The 26,592-nt window shown below is 44.2% G+C and overlaps 1 protein-coding gene across 1 annotated transcript; it reads left to right on the top strand.

Moving 5' to 3' along the window:
* Positions 1–23,168: 23,168 nt before the first annotated feature.
* Positions 23,169–25,582, top strand: LOC126547661 (uncharacterized). Its single transcript, XM_072284767.1, has 3 exons — positions 23,169–23,412; positions 24,398–24,784; positions 25,398–25,582. Exons 1-2 carry the CDS (start codon positions 23,398–23,400, stop codon positions 24,761–24,763), a joined length of 381 nt encoding a protein of 126 aa, XP_072140868.1. The 5' UTR covers positions 23,169–23,397; the 3' UTR covers positions 24,764–24,784; positions 25,398–25,582.
* Positions 25,583–26,592: the final 1,010 nt, after the last annotated feature.

Below are 26,592 nucleotides of genomic sequence, written 5' to 3'. Positions count from 1 at the left end.
CAGAAATGGATGGATGGATGGAAGGTAGGAGCGTCCCCTTTGAAACGGGGTGATGGCAGTTGCCACCATGCTCAGATTTTTTTTTGCCTTTAATTTTTATTTTTATCTGTGTTGTGTGTTATTGAATTTCTCGATTTTCTTTAAATACGTCTTCCTACCATTTTAACCTTATGTCACCTCTCTGCTTTTGAGCTACCAATCCTCCAATCGCCTTTTGCTAATTTCCACCGCATATTTATTTACGCGACTATTACTATCTCTGAACCCTAGGGCCTCAGGAAGGGTGACTGTGGCCGCATCGACATCGGGCTTGATACCATCACATTTTAGTATGAGGTGTTCCATTGTTTCTACATATTTACCACACACAGTACATGTGTCTTCTTCTTCGCTAACTTTCTTTTTATAGCTCCGTGTTTTAAGACATCCTGATCTAGCTTCAGAAAGTAGGGCACTGCCTCTTGAGTTATCATAAAACGCTCCTTCCTGGTCTGCTGTTTCCAGTATCGATATAGTTGCACACTATGCTTCTTTTCCATTGAATTTATCCCATTTTTACCTTCCGCATTTTTAACCTGTCGTTTAATGATCTGTCTTTCTTCGTCCTCGTGTCTAGCATACTTACTGGTTAGCTTTCTAGTTCTTTTCCGCCATTGTGAGTCAACGCTCTTTCTGTATAGGTATTTAAACACCTTAGCTGCCCACCTGTTATCGTCCAATTTCCTCAGACTTTTTTCGTATAGGATTTTACTCTGAGCTTCCCGTGCTTCGAACGATGCCCAGCCCATATCTCCCTGTACTGCTTCGTTTGTGGTTTTCCCGTGGGCACCTAGTGCTAACCTTCCCACAGCTCTCTGATTTACTTCTAGTCTCGACTGAACCTCTGCCCTTAAACACAGGACCGCATTCCCGAAAGTAAGCCCCGACACCATTACTCCCTTCCAAATACCTCTCAGTACCTCATACCTGTTGTACCCCCACAATGCCTTATGTTTCATTATCCCGGCATCTCTTCGCCCTTTTGCTATGAGAGACTGTTCGTGCTTTTCCGTGTACATCTGCCCTTTGTTTATCCATACCCCGAGATATTTGTATTCGGCCACTCGGGGTATTTCATGGCCTTGTATTGTAAGCTCCTGATCAGTTATATCGTTGAAAAACATCCCACCGGACTTAGCTGCACTAAAACTGAAACCTAAACTGTCTCCTTCGTCCCCACAGTAATTAACCAGAGTTTACAAATCTTCCTGGCAATCTGCTAACAGTACAATATCGTCCCCATACATCAAACCCGGTAGTCGTTGCTCAACAACCTTTTCGCCTAATCTGTACGACAGATTAAACCCTAGATTGCTTCGTTGTAACCTTCTTTCCATGCCTATCATATAAAGCATGAACAGCAGTGGTGATAGAGGACAACCTTGCCTTAATCCTTTGTGAACCTCGACAGTTGTCGTACTCTTAATTCCTTCCCATGTTATTTCAACATTATTTTCTCGATATAGTTCCTGTAGAAAATCAATTACCTCATGACCGATACCTTCAGCTTTTAATATGTTCCACAGGAGTTCCCTGTTCACGTTGTCGTATGCACCACTTATGTCCAGGAAGGCTAAATACAGAGGTCTATTTTCCGCCTTAGCTATTTCTATGCACTGGGTAAGCACGAACAGGCCATCAACCAAGCGCCTACCACTTCTGAACCCGTTCTGAAGTTCTCCGAGTATTCTATTACTTTCTACCCATGACTGCATTTTTAATTTCACCGCCTGCATCGCCAGCCTATGTATAACTGATGTTATCGTAATTGGTCGGAAGGATTTTATGTTCTTCTTATCCCCTTTCCCTTTATAAATCAAATTCATTTTACTCTGTTTCCAGCTGTGCGGAATTTGCTTATTTGTTATGACTGCCTCCAATGCTTTTATCAGCGTTTCCTAGAAACATTCGATATGTCAGTGCCACCTATCGCTACAGTCGGGAAATCGCCGCAACGACGGCATATGGCCTCTGAGATCCCAAGATCTCGCAGGCCAACTTAAACGGCAAAAAACGTGCGCTGCTTAGCGTACGCTACAAGTTGCGTACGCAAAACTAAAGCTGTCTAATATCTACGCACTGACACGTTAAGCAAAAATGATTTCCGTAATATACAACAACATATGCTGGCCGTACAGATCCGCCAAAACGCAGTAAATGGACATAGCCTTCGCACGGTTTGTTTCTATTGCTAAAGCGAACGAAAGGAACATACGATCCTAGCGCGCCTATCTACAGAACAAGATGAGGGCGCAAAATTAGTCCCAAGTGCGCCGTCACGGTTCTCCGGCTTCGAAATCCCCCCCTCCCCACCGACGGCTCCGCTAAGCTTATCAATGCGTCAGCGGCATGTTCTCATGATGCCGTGACCATCGCATAGCGTGAAGACCTGTATCGAGCTGCCGCCACTAGTAACGCCGTGTACCCGTGGCTATTCGCTTGGGAGCGCTCGAATAAGGGCGCGCGAGCGCGTGTCAGTTTCGTGTTTTGGATGTTTCGCGCGCTTTTGTTTTTTCTCGGAAAAAACAACGAGGCAAGGTTGACCACGAAACAAATGTTTGATTCGGAAGTTATTGGAGGTACCCTACAACTTCGTAATTGATATGTTTGCGATTCAAGAAATAATTAAAAAGGGCACTAATTAAAAGCAATTAATTAATTAATGATTCGTGATGAAAAAATACTGGCTGTAAGTACACACGACTACTTCTACTATGCAGTCGATACGATTTCTGTAGAGCTTTTGGTTATTTTTTAAATCTTGGTCCAAATTAACTGGGACACCCGGTAGAAGGAACCTCTCTCTATACCCTGTTCATTACTACTTCGAATGGACGTAGTGTAGCTGCTGCCGGTACTGTACAGATCAGTATAGAATTATTTCGCTGCTTTTATTGTATCTTCGGAATTGATTATGATATTACCTTGCTTATCGTTCAGTGCATACATCTTTCCCTGTAATATGCCAAGTTTTCTTCTCACTGATGTTATGCTACGGCCATATCTTACTGCTTCCTCAGTCTTTGTTGCGTTATAATTTCGAATAACCCTTACTTTCTCATTGTGGATCAGTTTTGACAGTTCCGTGAATTATATCTCTTCTCTTGAGTCGGACACTTTCATTCTTCGTCGCTTCTTTATTAGTTACTTCGTTACTTGAGAGAGCTTACCTACTGGTTGCCTTGATGCCTTACCTCCGGCGAACCACTATCTTTTTTTTTTTTTATCAAACGAGCAACGTCCTTCAGTTACTACATCATCCCCAAAGTAGAAGCAAAAATGATGACGTGACCTTGGCGCAGAACACCGCTCGTTCAATGCCGCTCGTTCAATGCCTCACGCCGCGACGTTCCGCTCTTTCACCGTATTACGTTACCCAGACGTAACTGCCAGAGCGAACCGGTTCCCAAGTAAACCGTTACACAATACGGACCCTGGTTTTTTTCTCGGAAGACTCATTTTTCATCATGCCTCCCGGACACAAAACTGCGGTGACAAGTTATTTTGTTATCGCAATGACAATTGTACGGAGAACTATAGGCGGGAATGCGCGAGTGAATTCTATCGATCGAAAGCAACGGATTCATCACACGCGTGATGAAAGCACGCACTCAGTGTCTTCGCGGAATTCCGTGGCTTCTGCCGTAGGCGCTGTGACGCAAGCGAGAGGGGGAGGTGCGAGTAGCGTGCAGTTGCCGTCAGAGGACACAAAAAGAAGGAAACAAGCAAACAAAAGCAACACTAAAGGAGGAAAGCGTCGGTGCGCGTAACGATTTTCTTGCGGTGACTCAAAGGGGACAGACGTTAAGCGTCGAAAGAACGCCGAGCCGAGTGCATGTTTCTTGCCGCTCGCTAACGACACAGCATCGGAGGTCAACGAGCGTCGCAGCTAAACAAAAGAAAAATGTGGCTTCGAACAGCTCACGACCCTTTGTTGCGTTAGCTGCCGATGCCTTCCGTCTATGTTTCACGTGTATGACGTAACCCGCTTCAAGGCGACGGGGAAACACCTCGGCACTGACCTAATGTCGGCCAGCTGACCCGCTTCTGCGTTGCGGGAAGACCGGAGGACATGAAGCGGGCGTTGGCTTTCTTTAGGGCTCCACTTCACCCTAGGGTCCTTGAACTTGAGCTCTTTCATTGTGCAGAGAACGTAGGATCGCATTACACACCGTCGCGAGATTTGATTCTAAATTAAAAGGGATAGTATTCTCCTTATAGAACTATCTGTGTATGGCGCTTCGAGTGAGTACAGGCTAAAACTTTAGAAATAGCACGACCCTAATACGCTCAAAATGTTAGCGCCTCGTAACCGCAGGAACTGGGTGTGGTCGGCACTCCACAGCCCTTTATCATATACGAGGGACAGTGTGCGTCGTTTGCTGTGCTTATGTTTTGTTTTGGACCCTTCTTCCAGCTGTAGTAAACGACCCATAAAACTCAAAGCTAAATTATTGATCAGAAAAACTAATTACACGAATTTATTGCAAGCCTGCCTTTTTTCTTCAGAGGAAAGAGAGAGAGAAAAAGGTTTAATGATACTAAAGGCAGAGGGGTCGGCCTAAGGTACATTCCTCTAGCCAGCTAATCTGCGCTGGGAGAAGGGGAAGAGGGAAAGATAGAAGGAAGGCAGAGGCACACGATGGGTGACAATGACGAGAGAAGGAGGATGTAAAACATACAGAATTTTTTTATTTATAACAGGACAAATGAACGCCAAAGGTCAAACAGAATTTCGCGCGAAAATTGCACCATCGTTGGGGCATGCCATCACGCATTTCCCTATTACACTTTTTTATGTGGGTCATTCTGTGCTCCAAACATTCCTGAGAGTAGAATTCACGACTTGTTTATTTTAAAAGCAATACAGTAAGTGCAGGCATGCATATAGTTAGTCACTGTCTGGCGCTTTAAAAAATTGCGACGTCATGGATACGTGCTAAAACACTTTAAGGCGGCGTCGCAACCTCCCTCCTCCCCTTATTATTTAATCAATATTCTATTCATTTATTGTTTCTTTTGTGTTTTCATCGTATGTCAATGCTCTATCATCAGTCGCACTTTTTGGGTGCATCATTACTAACATTAGTGGAGACTTTCGAAAGTGGCACATACATTAAAATATTTAATAAATATCCGCGTTCATCGTTGTCTGTGCATTGTATTCATGTAGACATGTTTTAAAAAGTACCAATGGAGACCGTAGGTGCTTAGAAGTTGGTTTAACCTTCATTTTATTTTTAATTAAAATTTTTTTTTTTTTGTTAGCGAACGGTTACCTCAGCCGTATTTATAAGATTTTGAGCTGTAGCATTGCGAACGCTGGTGTGGCTGTAATCCAAAATTGAGCGAAAGGTAATGAAATTCGGCGTCGCTAGATTCATGGGAAGCCACATGAATACAAATGCAAGAGCGTCCACTTATACAATGCTCACAAAGGCCGTATCTGAAGCAGGAGGTAACCATCCCATCCGGGATAAAGAGGGAGAACCACTTCATAATTTATTGAGCCTAAAGGTTTCTCGTTCTTGCTGGCCAGTTTCGCTTACCATCGGTCAGTTGAGTCAGGACACAACATCGTCTTCTAATGGCTGAAAAGTTACTGCTGTATCAGAGGAAATTACAAAGCAGTTGCAACCACTTTATATAGCCATGACAATTTCGACTGCGTTGCTATTTCAATGTCAAGAGCAGATGAAGGGGTAAAGCTCCTTGCGCTTACACAGTGCTTGCATAAGCCCACGGAAGCCCGCTGACTTTACAAACAGTTGCACTTGGTGCCTGGATTTTCATTTATAAGCTCCGCCGTCTACGCGGCTTGCCAAAGCGTGACTTATCTTTCATATGGCGTCGGTGGCTTAGAGTAACATTCACAGATGCTCACTTCTTCCACATCCGAATGGCCAGAGGTTCACAATGTGAAGTTTGTGGTTGTAGAGACACGATTGCTTACTTTTGTGTGATTAGAGGTTAGATTGCGCAACATTTTGACGAGACACACCGAAGAGAAACACACACCTTCTCTTCTTTGCTTCTCTTCGTCTTCCCCCTTATGCAAAGTAGTCAACAAGACGGTTACTCTATATAACCTCACTGCCTTTCATCTCTCATTTTCTCTCTCCATATAGCGCTCTGTGGCGTGTGTTTCTCTTCTGTGTGTCTCGTGAAAATGTTGCGCGATCCAACCTCTAGTATGCTATACCAACACGCCTAGTCTTCAACCTTGGCAAGTTTTGTGTAATTGTTCTCGGTTCAATGCACGAAGTGAAACACTCTGAACCCTGCACGCTAAACAAGCTTCACCACTGTTCCCTTATTCCCTTGCTTTTGCTTACGAAATTCTCGGACTCTGGCCGAAATCGACGTTCCTTCGAGTTTCTGTAAAAAAAGAAACTAACAAGTAATACACAATAACGGTTATGCAGCCTCCGCGCGCGCTGGGAGTCTGCGTTGCTCTGCTTGGACCTGCAGCACGAACTCTGGGCTGTCCAGCGAGCCGAGGAAGCCGCCAAGGGCCAGCAAACCTTGGCCGAAATCTAGGCGGGGTCCACGTCCACCCCACCAAATCACCGGGCACTCAATAAAGTTATTTGAATGAATGAAGACTTAGTTTTGTTTTGTTTTTAATGCGTCAGGGCTGTATGAAATACTGTAATTATTGTCATGCGCCTTCTCTGTGTTTGTGTAGACTGATTCACTTTATAGATTCTCTTCTTTTCTCATCACCGTTTTGCCATTTGCCCTTCCCTCTTATGCAGAGTAATAAACAGGACGGTTACTCTATTTAACCTCACTGCCTTTCATCTCTTATTTTCTCTCTCTATATTGTTCTTGTGGGCTGCGGAGCGTACAGGGCGCAGCGCAGCCTCAAGGCACGACTGTGTGATCAGAGCCAATACTACACAGTGTTAGCACTGCGTCATGACCATACGTACGCCGCACGTAAGCGCTTGGTGGAACGTGGCAGCCCGTGTCACGGTAGGCCATTTAGCACATGGAAGCGCGCGCGTACATAAACGTACGTAAACCTACTGCGTGATCTGGACATTAAAATTAATGCGCTTGTTGTCTGCAGTCTAGTCTAGGCAATCCTAACTTGCTAGCCGGATCCCTAGCCAGATTATGGCACAGTAGCTGCCACTTTGCGTAAACGAAGGGTCTCGCAGTGTCACGAACGACAACAACGAGAGCAGCACGTAGCTCAAGAATCGAATGCGCGCGTACGCGGTGGTTGCGTACGCATCACTTACCGTTCCTATTGCGTTTTACAGATGCCAAGGACGTAGCGCTGTTACATATGTAAAGCTGTTGTGCGCGCAACGTACGCAGAACTAACATTAGACAGTTTTAGTTACACGTACGTAGAGACTTCACGTACGCAAACATGAAAAGCCTACGTACCTTACATGCACGCCATCTGAAACGCTTTTAGCTACACGTACGCGACGCGCCCCAAGAGAGATCACTTAGCTCCATCTATCGGGAAATATGAACACTGCGGTAGCCAATTCAATCCTGTCGCCTTCTTTCGATGCAAGCCGTCTGCGCGCGCACGGCCCGCTATCGCTTGTTCGTGATCTCGCGAAACTCCCTCGCGAAGCTCTCTACGTGCGCAAGAAACGCACGCAAAGAATTGAATCTCACGTACGTCCGTGAGATCAGCGCGCGACCGGTACGTTCTACGCATGTGCACTGCTTACACGTACAAGCTCTACGTACACAAAGCCTCCACGTACGTGTAACTAAAACTGTCTAGTGTCTCCTAAATAACACAGCGTATCGGTACAGTTGCGTATAAGCTAAGTTTTCAACTAGTGTCATCAGCCGCAGCAGCAGCCTATATTTACGTTCACTGCCAGAACGAAGGCTTCTTGCAACGATCTCCAGTTACCCCTGTCATGCGGTAGTTTCAGTACATCGCATAGTATACTCGCGCGCTGCAACATTGCTGGTCTGAAGTGCGCATATGGCGAAAGCACTGGGTTTAACGTTGCGAGTTTGGTGTCGGTTGCGGCTCGAGTGATTTATTGATTGATTTGGGTGTGGTTGGAATTCCGGACCAGGACGATTTTTTTTTCAACTTCGATGCTTTCACTCTGAAAAAAAAAGGAAAACTGTTTGGATTACTTTTGTGGCTTCGTATTACAGTCGGAGGGATGACGATTTTCCCGTATCTTCTCTGATTAAGGAAAAGAGATTCGCAATGGTCCCAATAGCCACTCCTTTGGATCAACTGCCAGTTTAGCGAAAGACGCTATCGCTGTCGGGAAAGCGGTTTGATTTCTGTCTATGAGATAGCACTGCAAACACATTTTACAGAATAATCGCAAGATGCGGCAAGTGCCAAAGTGGAACAATATTTTAAAAACGCAGTGGCGATTTCAGACCCGCGCTGCGAAGAGTGCTCCCCAGAAAGGTATCGCTGGAGGTGCGTGCACAAAAAGCTCGCCGTGTTTCGTAGACGCTCCCTTCCTCGTTCGCTGCCCGAACCGGGTGGGATATATAACATGGTAACAATGCTGTAAAGGCCCGAAAAAGCAAAATTGTTTGTGTTGCACAGCGGCAAAAGTAACAACGTGAAATCGAAGTCCCCAAACGTGGTGGGGGTTGATGCCGCCGGCGTAGAAGTAATGCGAGCAGCACGTAGACGCGAACACGTGGATACGGAAAGATGTGGATTGTTTGCAGAAGACTAAGATGATAGCGGATCAGTAGACGCATGGTAAGAGGACCACTTTTCACACGGATGGTGAGACCACACGGATGGAGAGAGTACGACAAAGACGAGTGCTGAACTTCCAACAACATCATTGTGAATGATTCACGAAAATACACGTACTGTCCGAGCCAGAGGTTATCACCTGCGCATGCGTAAATATGCCAGCTCTTTGTCTGCAAGGGTGATGGAGGCTATGCTGATACATCCCTCTCCAAGTCTAGAGATCTGTTCAGATTCTGCGATGACCCGTGTCACACGCGTTTTACTCCTCTTGATGACGGAATTGTTTTCAAGGTTGGGCGAACAGTATACTTGCAAGTCAGACAATGACTTGCCAGCAAATCTTTAACGTGGGGTGGATGCACACTTCAATGCACCACCTGGTGAGCGGTCAGACTGCTACTATCGGAAACGCGAAACGGCTTGAGTGGTCGCTGTTTACTAATCAGAATGTTCATGCTTTATTTCGGTGCTACATCCCGCCCACGCGAGCGTATACGGCGTGTGGGCCACCGCGCAAGGAAACAAAAGCCATGGCAGCACTGCGGCGCCAAATTCGGGGTATACATCCGTTAACAACCAAAGTGTTACCGATTGGTTCTACAAGTCCGTGTAAGGTATACTGCAAGGAGAGCAATTGTGCGGGTGCCACGAACATGTGTGGGGCGACAATGGCAAAATGACGGCACGACAACGACGATGGCTCGTTGAAGGCGACGATAGAACGAGAACGATGACGATGGCATGATGACCGATTTATTGTACTCCGGCGAATAAACGCTCAAATAACCTGTTCAAACCCGACCTGGGCCAATCCCGAAAACGAAGCAACGTCCCATAGCGTATCAAAGCGCTAGCTTCCTCGAAGGAAGGACGGAGGCAACTAGTGCATTCTCGCTTTTATAATAAAATGAATACTATGTGACGTGACACACGCGCCAAGCGTCTCAAAGCGCCAATTTGCGAGGGTCTGTGGTAAAGTTCTTATTTGTGCGCGCCATCAGTGCTTCTGTGGCGTAGTAGGTAGAGCATTGGGTTACGGTGCCTTGTGGCTCAGGTTAACACCACCTCTTACATTTTTGTTCTCGTAACGTTTCTATTCTTTTTTATGAGTGACACCTTGTGTTCAAACCCTCGCTGAAACTATTCCGCAGGACAGCCAGACGACGAGACGACAAACCCCGGGAGCTTTGCAGAGAAAGTTTCGTTTTAAAAAAAAGAAGAAAGAAAGGCTCTACCGATGTATCGTAGAGTGTGTGCCGCAAGACGTGTGATGGAAAATATATAGCAAGAAAGAAATTTCGGCACAAGCCATCTCACGTTGAACGTCGACGTTAATGCGATCAGCATCGAAGCTATGTAGCGACACACCATACTGCCACCGCCAAAATGCGACTTTGATGAGGCGTGAACCCAGCCGGGACTTCCTCTCACGCGTTTCCCTCTGGACAGCTGCGCCATCTAGCGGCACCCTCGTGAAGTCCTCGCGTGGCGCGTGCCTGAACATATATTCAGACAGCGTTGTCTTAAAATATACGACGCGGTTCATTGAAATACGGCACATGCATAGTGACAGATGAAAAATTACCCAAGTTGGCGGGAAAACGTTTAGAAGCATAGCAAATGCAAACATCCCGGAATGTGCTGGAAGCATCCTAAGAATGCTGCTCGCAATGAAAAACAATCGCCGACGCTGTTGCTCGTTCTTGCTGTCAACGCTGCCACCTTGGGCAACATCCCATCGTTTCCTGCGCTCTTGAGTGAGAGCATGTTTGGACACACTGATGTTGATCAACATGCTGCCCAACAGATGGGGGCCATGATCTTGGCGAAAATGCTGGGCAGTGTGCATTAAAAGCCTAAGCAAATGGCATGCACGTAGCGGGGCCGGAGCCATTTTGCAAGTGTCTGCGCAAACAGCACGAACGTTGTGCCAGGTCTTAACCGCTCATTGTCTGTTGCAAGGAGAATTGATTTTCACTAGAAAAAAAATTATCCAGCTCCAACTCACATGCTAGAATCTATATGTAAAGCAGCGAAGCTGTTACTTAAGTGCTATAAAACTAACGCAATGCTAAAAAACAATCTTTATTGTCATCGTATGCAATGTATCATCTCATGCAATGTTTAGGTTCCAGCATCTGACAGGTCGAAAATGTAATGCCGTGCAATGTTTATGATTATGCTTTACACCGTTCACAAGCTATGCCTTAATGCACACCACCGTTCATGCGAATGGACACCGTGCAGCACAGATGTCACGTGGACTCCGGCGACGTTTGATGTTTTCGCGGGAAGAATGGTGAGGATAAGTGAGTGCAGAGAGAAGCACAACACTCAAAACAAAGGTAGCGTTGGCTATTCTTCGGCCACTTTATTCCTTCGTTCTTGGTCTAATGGAAACTTCAGCATGCACTCATGTTTCTCGCACGTGGTACGCGACCGGACACAAGCGCCAATAGTCTCAGAGAGCTCTTTGGTGTTGAAGCAAGTGGAGTAGGAGTGAAATTGCGCCCTAGTATTAGACCATCGGAATATTGTGGTGGGAGACGGAAGTTCGACCCCGCCATCAGGCAAGAAATTCATCTGTTTAAGCTATTCGGCCATACCGTAGCAATATAGTAGCAATAGGAGCCAGCCCAAGTAGCCATGGTAAGCAAAAACGGGGAGGAGGGTTCACAAAGTAAGCTTCGCTTAAAAAAATTGAGAACACATGTAGAGATGTTCAGTTCCCCTAATTTCATGTCTATAAGGGTGGGAGGGGGGCGAGAGAAAAGTCGCGTTATTGGGTGCCTGATGAGCTCGCACCCCCTATACACGAATGCAGGGGAGAGAGAATACAAACAGGGTGCATTAACACCTCTATGAGACTTCATAATTACGGTGAACAAAACAGACAGAATATATTGAAATCTGCAACAAATATAGCTCCAGGAAAAATAGATTAACGCCTTCAACATGTCACATATGAATTAGTCCCACATAATAGTCACACAGGAATCGGAAAGTTTAAAATTCTATAAAGTACTGCACATTTACAATCTTAATTCTATAACGGAAGGAAACACAAAGTACACAGTAAGAATACTATAGAAATATAATGTTACGTTACACTGCACACAATGGCTCGAGATTTCCAATAAATTTTTGCAAGCTCTCGCTTTGGTTAAGACATTAAAAATCTTGGAATTGCGTTTCACAGCATTTTCGTTGCATAATTCGTACTGTATATAGATAAAGACACCATTCGTTTTTTTTCATATATATGTATGGTGTTCTGTGGCTGCAGATTAACATTTATTTGGCGATACTTGTCAAAAAGATTCTCTTCAGCCTTTTTATTATTATTATTATTATTATTATTTCGCTGCTGATAATGCACACGGTGATGCCTAAAGACGTAGGTTATGGCGTGGCTATAGCCAGTGAATGAATACCTTTCTTCTCGTTCAAGTCACTTATAATCAGTGCTAAGTCTGTACTCGATCCGTATTATAAAACATCTTCCATTGTTCTTTTCTTTATCGTGCGTAGTGCCGACTGACCGATACCGGGGGTAGTTGTGGTGCTGCAGTGTTTCAGCCGAATAGCCAAAAGAATGTAGAGTTAGATTGTTCGAAGATATACCCCTTGGTCATAACTTATGTGGGGCCACGCTGGAACAAACGACAAAATTTCAAAAAAAAGAAGAAAACATTTGCCGGGAATAGAACTTAAATAGAACGGACGATTTATGGTGACAGCTAAAAAGAAAGAGAACAGTGAAATGAGTGTCGCGGAATACGTCGAAGGAAACCCACGGTTTGACACTGATCCAACTGAGAAGTACTTGATATTACACGTATCGCCCCACATGTCCGCGTAAAATATTTGCTTGCCTGTTTGTTTGTTTGTTTGTTTGTTTGTTTCACTTACTAATAAATACTGCCGTCACGGCGAACAGCGGATATTAGTCGTTCAGTCACCGCAATAGAGAGAGAGGGGGGGACATTCAGTATGAGTGTTGGATATGTATGTCGGGCTTTTCGCTTGGCTTGCTACTCCAGATGAGATTGGCGGCTCATGAAATGACCCGCTCATGAAATGTACAGACAAATAAAACAAGCACACGTAACGAGCACAAGCTTACACAGTAACTATCTAGAACATCTGGTTCAAGCCGGTGTCCCGAAGGTAGACTAATTATTTACCATAATTTCGCCAATGCAGACAATACGGACGTACTAGACCATCTCATCCACAAGTTTCCTGCCTTACTAGAACTATCTGATTTTGCAACCGCAGATATACAGTCCCTATGGCATAGGTTCAAACATTTCTTTTTCTGTATAAGCAAATATATTCCGACGAATACAATTGAGTGAAAAAAGCACAACCCTTGGAGAAATCGCGACGACATTCACTCTAAATGTAAAGTAAAACGCCTAAGAAAAGTGCGGAAAACGAGGCCTAATCATACATCTGTAGATAGCCTTTCAACTGTTATTTGTAATGTGATATCCTAGACAAAGGGGGCAAAAATAAAGTTCTTTACTTATAGCCTTCCTAACTTTATAAAATCTTCTTCTAAAAAATTCTGCGAATGTTTTAAACCTAACCAACACAGCGAGCATTCGGTTCATCGAGAAAAAGAATCTTGCACGGCAAATTTTTTTAACACACATTTACAGTCAGTTTTTACCGTTGAGCACAGTCAGTAAACTTCTACAACACATAGTCCTCAAGCATAAAACCACACACCGCGAGGAAGAAAGCGCCCTGTCACCTTGTCAACCTGGCTTCCGTAAAGTATATTGAAGTTTCACTCAGCTGCTAGAACTAATACATGATTTGCCATTCAGAATCAATAACCAAAACAAATAGACCTAGTTCTACTAGACTTTCCGAAAGCTTTTGACCATGTCTCGCACACGAAACTCTTTACAAAAGACGAATGAAAATTATTACCTCGAATAAAAATTGCCTAAATAACCGTTCACGTCGTAGAAATTCAGAGACAGGCCTTGACGTTATCCCCCGTCACATCTGGTACATTATCTTTACGCGTATAGTGGTTTGTCTTACCTCCTGTCCTATTTCTAATTTTTATAAATGATTTACTTTCAAACATATGCGTAAAAAGAAACACTGTCGGCCTATGATTGTATATTCTATAAAGAAATTACCTCACCTGAGGACCGCATATCTTCAAATGAGGCATTGGACTCCGTTTATAAGTGGTACACTTATTGAGAAATGACCCTTAACTTTAATGAATCCGTTGCCCTAACAATAACCAGGAAAAAGACACGTCTCAGTTTCAGTATTCTACCAATAACTTCCAATTAACTCGAGTTTTAGAGTATAAATACCTTTGATTACACTCTCCCATGATCTTACATGGGATGATCGCATTAGCAGCATCAGATCAACCGCTCCAAAATAACTATTCTTCCTCAGAAGACACCTTCGACTTGCGGCACGCGAAGCCACGCTCCTAGCCTACAATACATTCCTTAGAAAATTTTTCGAATATGCTACCATCGCGTGGCTCCCACACACGAAACATAAGATCAGTAAACTAGAAGTCACAAAAAAGAAGTGGTCGGGTCTATTTTTAACAATACCAACTTTCAGACTCCCCCACCGAACTACGAGAAGGACTGGCGTGAGCCTTGGAAACAGAGTGAAAATAGCCCGATTAAAATCAATGTGCCCGCTTCTTCACAGCCAGGTAAATATACTCTTTTAGATACATTTGAATAATGTCAGCAAGGCCTACGTGCAACTAGCACTCTCTGACTTTCACTGAATGCACGCATCATACCTTCCTCAAATATTCGTACTTTCCGACAGCAATGAGGAATTGGGAGGAATTTTACCCATTAACTGCTAACACACATTTGCTAAATGAGTTTACAACGATATTCGAGGCAGATTTACTTGCATTGCGCTACTAAATCACATTGCTATTAGAATAGGTGCAACTGTAACTCCTACTAAATTATTCCTTATTTTGTTCTTTTCATTTATTCTGTTTGCATTGCCGTGAATATAATATGTTGTATGCTGTAGCCCTGTATTGTGTTTATCAAAACCTACTCGTTATTTTTGTACATCGCGATTGTCCAGTTTATGAATATTCATATATTACTCCACCATTGTATAACCTGCAATTTTTCCTCTCATTACAACAATACGAATACCGTTGTTTATGCCAGTATTTTGTGTAACATTGCTGACATATGGTTGTGATTTATTTCTTTAAATGCAATTGATGTTACGTCTTACCTGCTTTGATCTCTTGTGAGATTGGCAGTATTCCTACAACAAAAAGCGCCTTATTAGCAACAAGTTTTCTGGAAGCACCATACGTGAGACAAGAAAAACAAAACATGAAATAGCGGCTGTGTTATCGCCTTAGTAGTCACTGCTACATAAAAGATATCAACGTCGGCCTTCTTCAGCTGCGGAACAGCTTCCGCCTGCCAAATCCTACAAAATGTGTGTGGTGTCAGGCAACTATTTTCCATGCCGTATGTTTGAAGTCTGTCCGTGGCGTCCAAAGGCGGCCTACCCTTCTTCGTCAACCCGCCGGGTGAAATAACTCGCCCAAAATGTAATTGCAGTTAAATAAGCGCCAACGCCGGCCACTACCCACGCTGGATCATTACCTACCCCAATCTGAAACAAAATTGCAGCTTCAAGTACATGGCCGCGGTGAACCTATTCCGATGAAAATTGAATACAAAAGCCATTTTACAAGGAAGCTGTTAGCCTCTCGTTTTTCCCATGGGCAAAAATGTGGGCCGATCGTGGAGGTAGTGCTATATCGGGCCGATATGCGGTGGAGGGGAAGCAGGCTTCAAGGACTTAGCAAAGTGAGTGAAAAGTGCACACATCCTTTGGAATCTCGCATACAACATACAGAGCAGCATTCGTTTCAATAAAAAAGAAGCACAAAACAGGCATCCGAACCACATAATTGATTATAAGGCGCTCCTGGTAGCAATGCGAAGCACGTAGCGCTCCCTGCATACGTTTACCGATAAGTTTTACTGTTGCGCAAGCTGCTACTGCGACGGCAGCTTATGACATAGTGAGTGACGTCATGCACTAGCCTTTTCTATATAGAAGAACCAGCCTGGCAACTTATTTAATTGTTATTGCAACATCGCTACAGGTAGGCAACGCATAGTTAGGACTCCCGAGTAGCAGCGTAAATACGAGGAGCGGCGAAGAAAAAAAGAAATGGCGATACGATCAGCGGCGGCGTGCTGTCAAATTTATCATTACTCCAATTACTAGCATTAGTGTAAATTACCATTACTATCATTACTCTAAAGCAATAAAGCATTGCATACCCCCCTCAGCAGTTGCAGTGGTGGTTTTCAAGAGCTTTGCTAGACTTCCACTTTCGCAGGGCCGGGATGGGGAGTCAAATTTTTATACTTTTTAATTTTCAATGTTTCTTTATTTATTTTGTTCCAGATGATCAAAATAGATGGCGACGCCCTCAACTCTGTTGTCTGTTGCTTTCGCCCATTAAACAGCGTCATTTAGACTGGACATTTTGTTATTGGATTCCTCAGACAGGTTACTTACAGCAAATGAGCTGCAATTACTGAGACTGGGACACTCAGATTCGGTTACTCAAATTGGGTAGCTCAAATGGAGCTGCAGAACTGTCCCTGTGCACCCTTCTTATTTTTTTGCCGATATCACCACGTTTTCCAACCATCTGCAGCCCTTATCCCTCTCAGATAGGCAAGCTGCCATATTATGGAGAAGGCTTAAGGAATTACGAAGTGCAAACCACCCTTGTGAAGACTTTCTTCTTCATTATTGAGTTGCACATCCAGAAATATTAGTTTATTTGATTGATTACATTACGCAGCAGCCAGAAACTAGACAGAAGAAAGCGAACAGAAAGTGTGTGGGAACACGTGGTACACTCTTAGGCAAAGTTACACCCTTTGGAGTGCCCCTTCTGCCACACAACAATAATCGTTATCTGCCTTGATGCGTTTCCTTTCTTGAAAACGCCGCGCCCGCTACTTTCCTGTCGGGAATGCTATCATGCTGATAACGCGCATGCCGTTCGTTACTGGAAAGTACCGGGCTAGCAGCGTTAAAGAAAGGAAACGCATCAAGGCAGATGACGATTATCATTGTGTGGCAGAAGGGGCGCTCCAAAGGGTGTAACTTTGCCTAAGAGCGTATACAGCTATGGCGAGAAATGCAGCATCTTTTTTAACCATGCAGGAAAGCAGATGGCGTGCTTACGCATATCTTTCGTTTCCATCACTTTGTCTGCCTTGTGCTTCGTCTTATCACTGGTCTGACGAAATTCGAGCTACGATACAACAACCGTCTTATTGAACTGCAAACTTTTTTCGAGCGCGCATAAATAAACTAGACAGTCATATTTCACTAGATTTACAACACTTCGTCTCGGATCTGCCATGAAGCTGAAAGCAGCTTCCGGACCGTTGAGTATACATTGTGTAGACTTCCGCCGGACGGTGACGCTTCCCGTGTAAGATGGTCCCGCCAGATGAACTGGCTCAAACTGGATGCACTGTCGACACCGGTGTCCGCTCCTACCGAGAAGAGGAGCAGGAGGGGCGAGCTGAAGATCTTCGTACTAGCCGTCACCGCCAATGCAATATAAGCGAAGGTGGCTTGCCGTTGAAAAAGGTTGGTCCACCGACCGAATCTGTAGGGTAAATAAACCAAAGATAACCGCGAAATTGCGCTTCTCATCTGTATAAATACGCTTGGCCCATTGAAAACTCCAGTCATTATATATTCCCTGACGAAGGCCGGACCCCGGCCGAAACGTAGGAAATAAAGCATCATTTTTTTTTCGTACGTGCGTCCTCAACCGACAATGCCTGTTCAGCTACCGGATAACGGCAGACTCTCAATATATATATGTATATATATATATATATATATATATATATATATATATATATATATATTATATATATATATGTATATTTATATATATATACACACAACAATCAATGAGATTAAGAAGTTTGCAGGTACGAGATGAGCCGGCCGTTAGTTCTGCAAAAAATAAAAATGCCTGATTGAATGCGTAACATAATTACACTAATTTTCTTTTTCATTAATCACTTTACGGCGTTCAATAGTTCAAGCTACGAATTGTAGCCGGTGAGTTCGCAAGGCATATTCACTTGAAAAGAATTCTCAGGAGAGCACCAGTTTTGAGATATTATTTCTCAAAATGTCAGAAGAAATGCTTTGGCGTTCCAGTTACTTTTGTACATTAATGCATACAACAGCGTTTTCTTATACAGTAAGTGAAACAACAGCGCATTTTTACTGCACGTTTGACGGCGCGTATCTCGAAACTGGTACAGTCCTTAGAAAAGAACGTAATATTATGGTTTGATAGGTTTTTTTTTTGGTTTTATATGTATACTTCGCCTACTCCCAATCTCGGGCTATTATACGCATGTGCCATTTCTGGACAATCCACCAGGATGGGTACGTGTCACTGGGAAGTAAGGGGTGCATTACACATGTGTCGTGTTTTCTCTGCGTACACCTTACCAGACCATTCTTCCTCCGACAAGGACCAAACATCGTCGACGTCTTTGCAGTGCAGCTTCACCTGACACGACTGTGCGAGGCGTTTTGCTTCCACCGGTGGCAAGTTGTTTTTTGTCCACTTTCATTTCCCTTTAGCGTGTCATTTCTACACTTCAGTTAAAGGTGCAAAGAATTTCTCCTGTGCTTTCTTGGCTTCCTTATAGTTTTTCTTCGTATGGTTCAACTGACTGTGTAATATGCATATGCACGAAAAGTGCACGTCCGACTAAAGAAAGCTAGAACGGAAGCAAGAGAATGTATGCCTTCATGCTCACAGTGTCAGGTTGACAAGCCCCCCAAAAAGGGAGGCGGTATCGGCGTGCTCATTAAATATCCAAGGTATTCCAAGTATTAAATATACAAGTAATACACGCGCTACAAAATTCGTTGTGCCTACAAGAAAAAGCAAAAGAGGGAGTATAAAGGCAGTGGTTTCCTAGCATTTTTCTTCCTTGCGCCATCAGGCACTAATTAGTTTGTGTATTAGGAAGATAGTATATCATTAGGGAAACAAGTGTGCTCGCGGCTATCTGTCAAAATTACTGTCCCCCGGCCAAACCATGAATTTCTAGACTTCGCAAAAGCCACAACAAGTGTTTAGGCAGGCCGCCCTCAGCATTAGCCGAACTGGACAAGCTTTAGATTATCTGTTTGCCGCTGGTTCTTACATCAGAGCTGGATTACGACACATGTGCATTTAGGTGCCTTTGTCCTCGACCGAGTCAATCTTCTTCTTCGACGTATCTGCGTCTCGTGAAGCTATGCTTTCTGTGAGCACTCATGGAGTTGATATTTGTGAGCCTTAGGAATATTTTTTTTAAGTAGGGAGATCATGATATAATAATGTCGCCCCCTCCCTTCTAGTTGAAACCTAGCTTAAAACTAAGTCTATGATAAATAAAGAATTGGAGAAACGTATCGGCTGCCACAGTAAGGTATTTGTTCACTAGGGTTGTATTAGTTCAGTGCTCTGACAATCCCTTTTCTTATCAAGAGCACCGGACGGACTTCAATCTTCCATTTCAGTCAACATGCTTGGCTTCTCAATCAACCTCAAAATGTAGTGGACAGTCTTCACGGTCACCTCGCAATGATAAATATCCACTTTAAGAAATCAAAATGCATAATGTATACTTCGTCGTTATTAGGCGAAGCCAGACAGGTGGCTCTCCAAGGTGGCCATATCACGCACCCAACCATATTTCTTGGTACTTGTACAACTTTATTTTTGCGGCGAAAGGCAGACCGGCTTTGAAGTACAAGGAAAGCCGCCATACCAGATGTGAATGTCCTCCCTTTATCTTCATTTTCGTAGTGACAGCCGATGTTCTCTTCCTCTCCTCTCTTTTCCTGCCCTCAGGCCGACACTGCAGTTCGCTCTGGTTATGACTCGGTCACCGAGAAAGAGGATGACAATGCTTTTTGTTTGCTTGCCTGTGTCTCTTGCATTAGATGAACAAACGCATTTTCTTTCTTTCTTTCTTTCTTTCTTTCTTTTTTGGACATGAGCCCGCTCAAGAAACTACACAATTCATGCAATTTGCTCTACTAGTGTAACCGAACGTCCACTTTGCGCAAGAAAGTGAATGCGTCCTAGTGCTTGAAAAACGAAAGCTGTGTTTCTTAAGTGATCAGCGCCTGCCAGAAAGAAACGGGATTAAGTGTGGCGCATGAATATTGCAGTATTCTAGGTTAACACATCGCATTTACCGTATCAAATGCCACAATGGCATGCTATGACCATTTCAAGCGAATCGTGCAGCCACCATATATGGAAACTCGTAAGCAGGTCTTCAGGAAATAGTAACCACGTCACATACTGCCATTAGGCGCATCCGAATGCATTCACATAGACGCCACAATCAATTTGGTGGTCAAGCAACTACATTACACATGAACGATGGGGATTGTGTTTTGTGAATATCAGCTGTATCCACTTGCTCTTCTGTTCATGCTTTGTGGGCATTGCGTAAAATGTTCAGACAATAAGAAGTTTACTGCCGCATTACTTGCAGCCTGTTAGCCTTGGAGCAAACTCGTAACATTAAGAGCCCCAACTACTCTGAGCCAAGGTTCAGGAAGCTTTCCCTGTAAGTCAGCTTACGATTTTATGGCCCATATGCTTATGTCTTGTTGGATTTTACGTACAACAATGCGCGGAGCGGGAGATCACAGAGACATGCGGACAATGAAATTCTGAACCGACAAACAAAATAAAATGAAAATCATGTTGCCGTAAATTTTCGCTGCAAGCGAAGTGAATAGATGTTGCCAGGTTTGTCGAAGTTACTTCGCAATAACTATTCTTCGAAGCGGAGAAAAGCAAAGTGCCAACATAGTCAGTGGCTCTTCTTGCCTGTGCTGTGCAAGTTGGCTTACACATCCAGCTTAATTCTGCATTTTCGGAGCTCGCTTTCGCAAAACTTTTGCTCTTGTGTAGGGTCACCTATATTACCTATGTCGAAGTTTGGACTTTAATAAAAGGTTAGCAGTTTTTATTTATTATTTATTTATTTTTATTTAGAAATACTGTCAACCCTCAGTTGAGGGTCATAACAGGGAGGGATGTTACATATACGTTCGTACAAGACAGCCAGATACAAAAGAAATATGCACATGCACTACAGTGTCCTACGGATACAATACAAGATACGATATACGTTTTCTGGACATGCCCGTTGTTGAACGCGACAGTGAACAAAAATGTTCACTTTGTTTGGCGCAAGGCATTCAGTATCTCTTGCATTTAATGAGCGTGCGTAATGGAGGTGTAGAAATAATAAATTGTTTTATTTTGTTCGTTTGTTTTTATTCCCAAACGTAAATCAATTTAATCATTGTAAAAAACTCGGACGTTCATTTCAAAATTACTGATTCTAGTGCACAACACAAGACAAGGACAGATATCCGCCGTGGTGGCCTAGCGGCTCTGGTGTCGGCTGCTAAGCACGGGGTCGCGGGATCGAATCCCCGCCGCGACAGCCGCACTTAAATGGGGACGAAATGCAAAAACGTCCATATCGCGTGCAGTCGGGGCACGTTAAAGATCGCCAGGTGGTAAAAATCAATCCCAAGTCCTTCCACTACGGCGTGTCTCATAAACACATCGTGATTTTTGTACGTAAAGCCCCAGTATTCGTTCAGGTGAAGAACAGAGTGAAAACCGACCAAGACAGCCGCTAACTCCCGACTGATTTATTTTCACACACATTACACTCATATATATGGGCTTGCGAAACCGCATTTGTAGCATTTTGACGCACAACGATGACCAATGCAAAAAAAAAGAAAAACAACACTTAAACCTTACAATATTAAGACATGGTTGAGTAGGTCTTTTTGTCGAGTCGCTCAGGTCTTGAGGTTAAGATAATTTCTTTCTTTTTTTGTTAGATAAACCGAGAGTTCGCTCACAGACGTGTCAACTAATCGTGTGAGTGCACCATCGGCTGATCTAACAACAAAAAAAAACAATTATCTTAACCTCAAGCCGTGAGCAACTCTGCGAAAAGGGCAACCCAACCATCTCATAATCTGTAGATTTTACTGTCTTTTTTTTTTGCTTTTTTGCACTGATCATCGTTGTGACGCCAAAACGTTACAAATTTCGTTGCGAAGGCTGTTACTAAAACCCCATATGAGTGTGACGCGTCTGAAAATAAATCTGTTGGCAGTTAGCGCCTGTCTTCCCCGGTTTTCGCTTTGTCCTTGTCTTGTGCGCTTGATGCAGTAATGGAACACCAACATGCTCAAACTTACGTTATTTCATTTCACAAGATTTGGAATTACTCCAGCCGAGATGATCCTTGAAATTCTAAAGCGTGGCGAGAAAAAGCCGTAAGACGATTTTACCACGCTGTTCAAGCTGAAGATTTGGTGAGAAAACGCGCGAGATAAGTAATTACAGATCAATATGAGCACAAAGACAGCCAAAATGGATCGGGCCACCTGGAGACGTACTCCTGTTCTTCTATATGTTAAGTGTTTCACAAGCTGTCTGTCGCAGCCAAGTACCGCTCCTCTCACTGACCATATTTATTTTTACTTAATCCTACAAGGAGATAACAAGAGCAACCACAAAGAGCTCTCTATTCCAGTTCAAAAACAGTGTCTTTTTTTTTTCTTTTGAGCATTTACGTGCGATGTTCCCGTCCTTGTGTCAGAGCTCTCCAGCTAGTCGCTGTTCGATTACCCTGCTTTTTCCAAAGGGCGCAATCTTGAGAAGGCGCATGTTTATCGCTCTCTCCTCAGTCTACATTTCTCCGAAGGAGTTCACAACTGACCGTGGCCGGCGATCCGTGGAACGTACCGCGTGCCTACCATACAGATGCCGTGTTGAGCCAACGGTATATTCTAGGTATGCCCCGCGCGGCCGTTTTCCCCCGAATAGATTTGCACGCTCGCAGCGCACCGCGGGCGGCACGTGGCCGGTGCCTCCGAACAGAACCGGAGGAGAAATACGATACGAGCGGAAAACGCGCACAAACGCACGCCGCACGCCCAGGTGGAGACTCCACTTTCTCCTATTCGCCATTGTAAATGCGGTCGCTTCTCTTACTCATTCTCTCTCTCCTTTCCTCCCTCATCTCGCCCTTTGATCGTCACCAGTTCTATTCTTTTTGTCGGCGGAGGCGATCTTTGTTTTTCGTTTTCTGCTGCGAGTCTTCGTTTTTTTTTCTTTAATTGTCTTGGGAGAGTCCGAGGGGCACTACCTTCCCTTCCCCTCTGCCACGCGTTCCGGTGGATGTGTCCTCCGGCCGACGCAAGCAGATTGCCAGCTAACGCTAGGGGCAGCCGCACCACAACAACAACTCTAGGCGCTCCGAACGACCGGAGACGAGGGTAAGGGAGGTTCCCGCCTTTGGAGGCAATAAGAGAAAACAAAAAGCGCTGCCGGCGGCGAGCAGGAAAACCCCAGCCAATGGGTCAACGTTTTGGGTACTATAAAAGTTGCCCCTGATTCTGCAGGAGAGTCAACCTTGGTTTCAGCGTCCCAAGACAAGACAGTCGTCCCGAAGTACCCTCGAGTCAACATGGCACGCACACTGGTGAGTTTTGTTTTGACGATTTTCGTTTGGAACAGTTGCTTTTGTGGCTACAATAAAGTATCCAGAAAGCAGGGCAAGTCGTGACACCTTTGCCACGATTCGCAAGCTTTCCGCCGTTGAAATTGTATCAGCCAGAACGACTTCCTTACGAAGCAGCAATAATTAGCTGTCAACAATGCGCGAACAACTTGACCCAGAAGTAAAGAAGCAATCATGTGATTACAAGAGTGAGAAAACAATAAATTTTTCAGGGCTCGGTGTAGTCAAAGGTTACCAGTGAATACATTTTTTCTTCAGTACTGCAGGTTGGGAATTGCAAAACTAAATTAATGATATCTCTATGGCAGCTACAGCCCGACATACGCGGACAAAAGGACTAGAAGGATACACAACACATCACGCTATTGTATCTCCTTCTATATAGTACTTTTATCTCCGTCTGTCACACGGTAGCTACCATGAAACCTCACGAACTCGCTTAATTTTCCATCCTATTGAATTGATTGATGTGTCCTTGAACATCGAGGTACTTGTCATGAAGATTATCGTGATTCAATATTTTTTGCTGTCAGTATAACTAAACGAGATGACATGCAGCATTCTTAATGTGAAGGCTCAAAGCGAAGGCTAATTTAATTACAATTCAAAGTCAAGTCAAAATAAAATAATTGAAAGTAAAGGCTACTTTGCTTCCAGCTTTCTCAGCAGCGAGAAAACACAACCTGGCGACATGAAGCCTTGCTCGCGGTATTTCTCAGGTGCCTCCCTGAGAGTAAATCGCAGCAAATCTTCACAGGCGGCTGATTACAGACGCAGCTCATAAAGCGAATTCCGTTAATCTTCCATCAAGGGTCTCGTTTGCGTTCACAGAGCACGTGGTCTCTCGTGAACGTTCACGTAAAACTCGGTTACACGATACACCAGCTCGGCAGTAACACTCGTTGGTGCTCATGGTTTCGGTTCTGTTCTCTCTGTCAACGTCCAGTTCGTTCTCGCCGCACTTGTGGCCGTGGCTGCAATGGTCTACGCTGAGGAAGAGAAGAAGGAAGACGTAGAAGGCCGCATTGGCTTCGGCGGTGGCTATGGCCAATCAGCCGGCGGCAACCAATACGGCTTCAACCGCGGACAATCGGGCTACAACCAGGGCAGCGGAGGCTTCGACAGCGCCAACCGTTACAACAACGTGCAGGGCTTCAGGAACCGTGACGGCTACCGCACCAACCAGGGCTACGACCGCAACTCCTTCAACCGCTACGGATCTGGTGGTGGAGGCTTCAACTCTGGCTTCAACCGCGGTGCTGGCGGCTCCTACAACCAGCACGGGTCTCAGGGAGGAGGCTATCTCGGTTGAGCGACAAGAATTACTTGACAAGTAAGTTTATTTTCATGGTGACTGCCGAAACTAATCCAACCGATTTCTTTACGGCGCGCATGCTCGTGAAATTCAGCTATTGCTGCAGTCTTTGAGAGGTTGGCTAAACTTATTTGACGTTAAAGATGGCGGCGTAATAAAATTAACCTGTTATGTTCAACATTCTCGTATCAGTGCTATTGTACGGAACAAATTGAAATACGAGTGTCACGTTCTACTTTTGTTCATCGTTACTTTCTTTTTCTTTGCAAAAAGCTAATAGTATTATCGCGTGTCTTATTGTGACTCGCCTCATGCGCCTATGTTTTGGTAAGACAGTTTTAACTGCCAAGATTATTGCTGAGGCACCAAATTCGCAAAGCTTTGCTAATAACGTGTCCAGCATCATGATTGGTTGGAATTACTCTTACGAAAAATTCTAGCGTGAGAGCTTCATGGTGAATACAGTTCGATTCTTTGGCAGCGTTTACTAGGCTAGCACGAGCTAAGCATACGCCAAGAACGGTTCGTGCGCATGTGTTGCTTTCTTGTGCTTTCGAAATGTTAACTGTAAAACATTTCACATTGTTATTTTCTTTCTATGACCGTCATTCTTTCTATTCTTTACTTCTAGGAAGCAACAAGAACTGCCAAAAAGAAAGCTTACTTCCGTGACTTCACCCCAGGGACCTGTCTTGAGTCGTCTACACTGTGAAAACATTCTAGCAAAGCAAAATCAGTCTCAGCATCGAGAGAAGCACTGCTCACTGTAAATACAGTTGAGAAAAGTGAAATAAACCTGTTAATTTATTTTTTATACATCCAGTGTCTTTCTTTTTCTCATTTGCTCTTTTTGTTAAGGAGAATTCTTACATTAATCACAATAGCTGTAGTATACATATATAAATGAGTGTGACATACCGCGAATAGTTATGGCAGTCCCTATTTTAGTATCCACGCAACTGTGTACATGGTATTTCACGGCTGCAGAGCAGCAAGTGGTAATGCTAATATGCGGCGCTATAGTAACAATACTGGGGTGGTGGATTGGAATGGTGTATCGCGACGACGCCTGCCCGTCCTGCGGCCAGACCTCCACTCTACCTCACATGCTCTGGGAGTGCGGGTCGACATACCCCAAGTTCATCAAGGAGGAGTGGGACTCGCTTCTGCGTAGCCCCGCTCTAGAAAAGCAAATCCTGGCCGTCCGGCGTGCCCGCGACCGGGCCGGTGGGCTAGACCTGCCGGTCCCGACGTGGGACTAGCCGGGTGCGCGACGAGTTCGCGTCCTCGCCGGACCTGCAATAAAGTTTATTCACTCACTCATTGGAATGGTGTACAAAAGGGACTATATATATATATATATATATATATATATATATATATATATATATATATATATAATACTTCTAATTTATACAGAACATTGTGATACTGTACAAAGGTACGTATAACAAGATATTGTATTTGCTATAGCCTTTCATCAGCCGACATCTATGTTCTCATCCCGTGAGCGTTATGATTCTCCCGACCCCCATAGCACACTGACATGCTTATGAGTCTGAGCAAAGGCTAACTGTAATTCGAGTCGTAGCGATGGTTACATTATACTCTGTGAACAACTTTGCGAGGTTAATCTTCCGTAAATATTAAGCGTTACGGAATTAAGCTTTACGGTCAGTCGACATTAACCCATAGCCCACGTATCACTTCACAAGAAGCGTATGCTCTCTTCTAAACTTTAGCTTAAGCCTCACCAGGCTTCCAATTATCAGGTTTAATTGTTGTTTTGTTAATTTTACTGCCCAGTTAATGATTTTCTTGCTCTA

This window comes from Dermacentor andersoni, chromosome 1 (assembly GCF_023375885.2).
Source record: "Dermacentor andersoni chromosome 1, qqDerAnde1_hic_scaffold, whole genome shotgun sequence".
In the NCBI taxonomy this organism is placed as follows: domain Eukaryota; kingdom Metazoa; phylum Arthropoda; class Arachnida; order Ixodida; family Ixodidae; genus Dermacentor; species Dermacentor andersoni.
The sequence above is the reverse complement of the archived record's forward strand: the minus strand, read 5'-3'. Positions and strand labels throughout refer to the sequence as shown.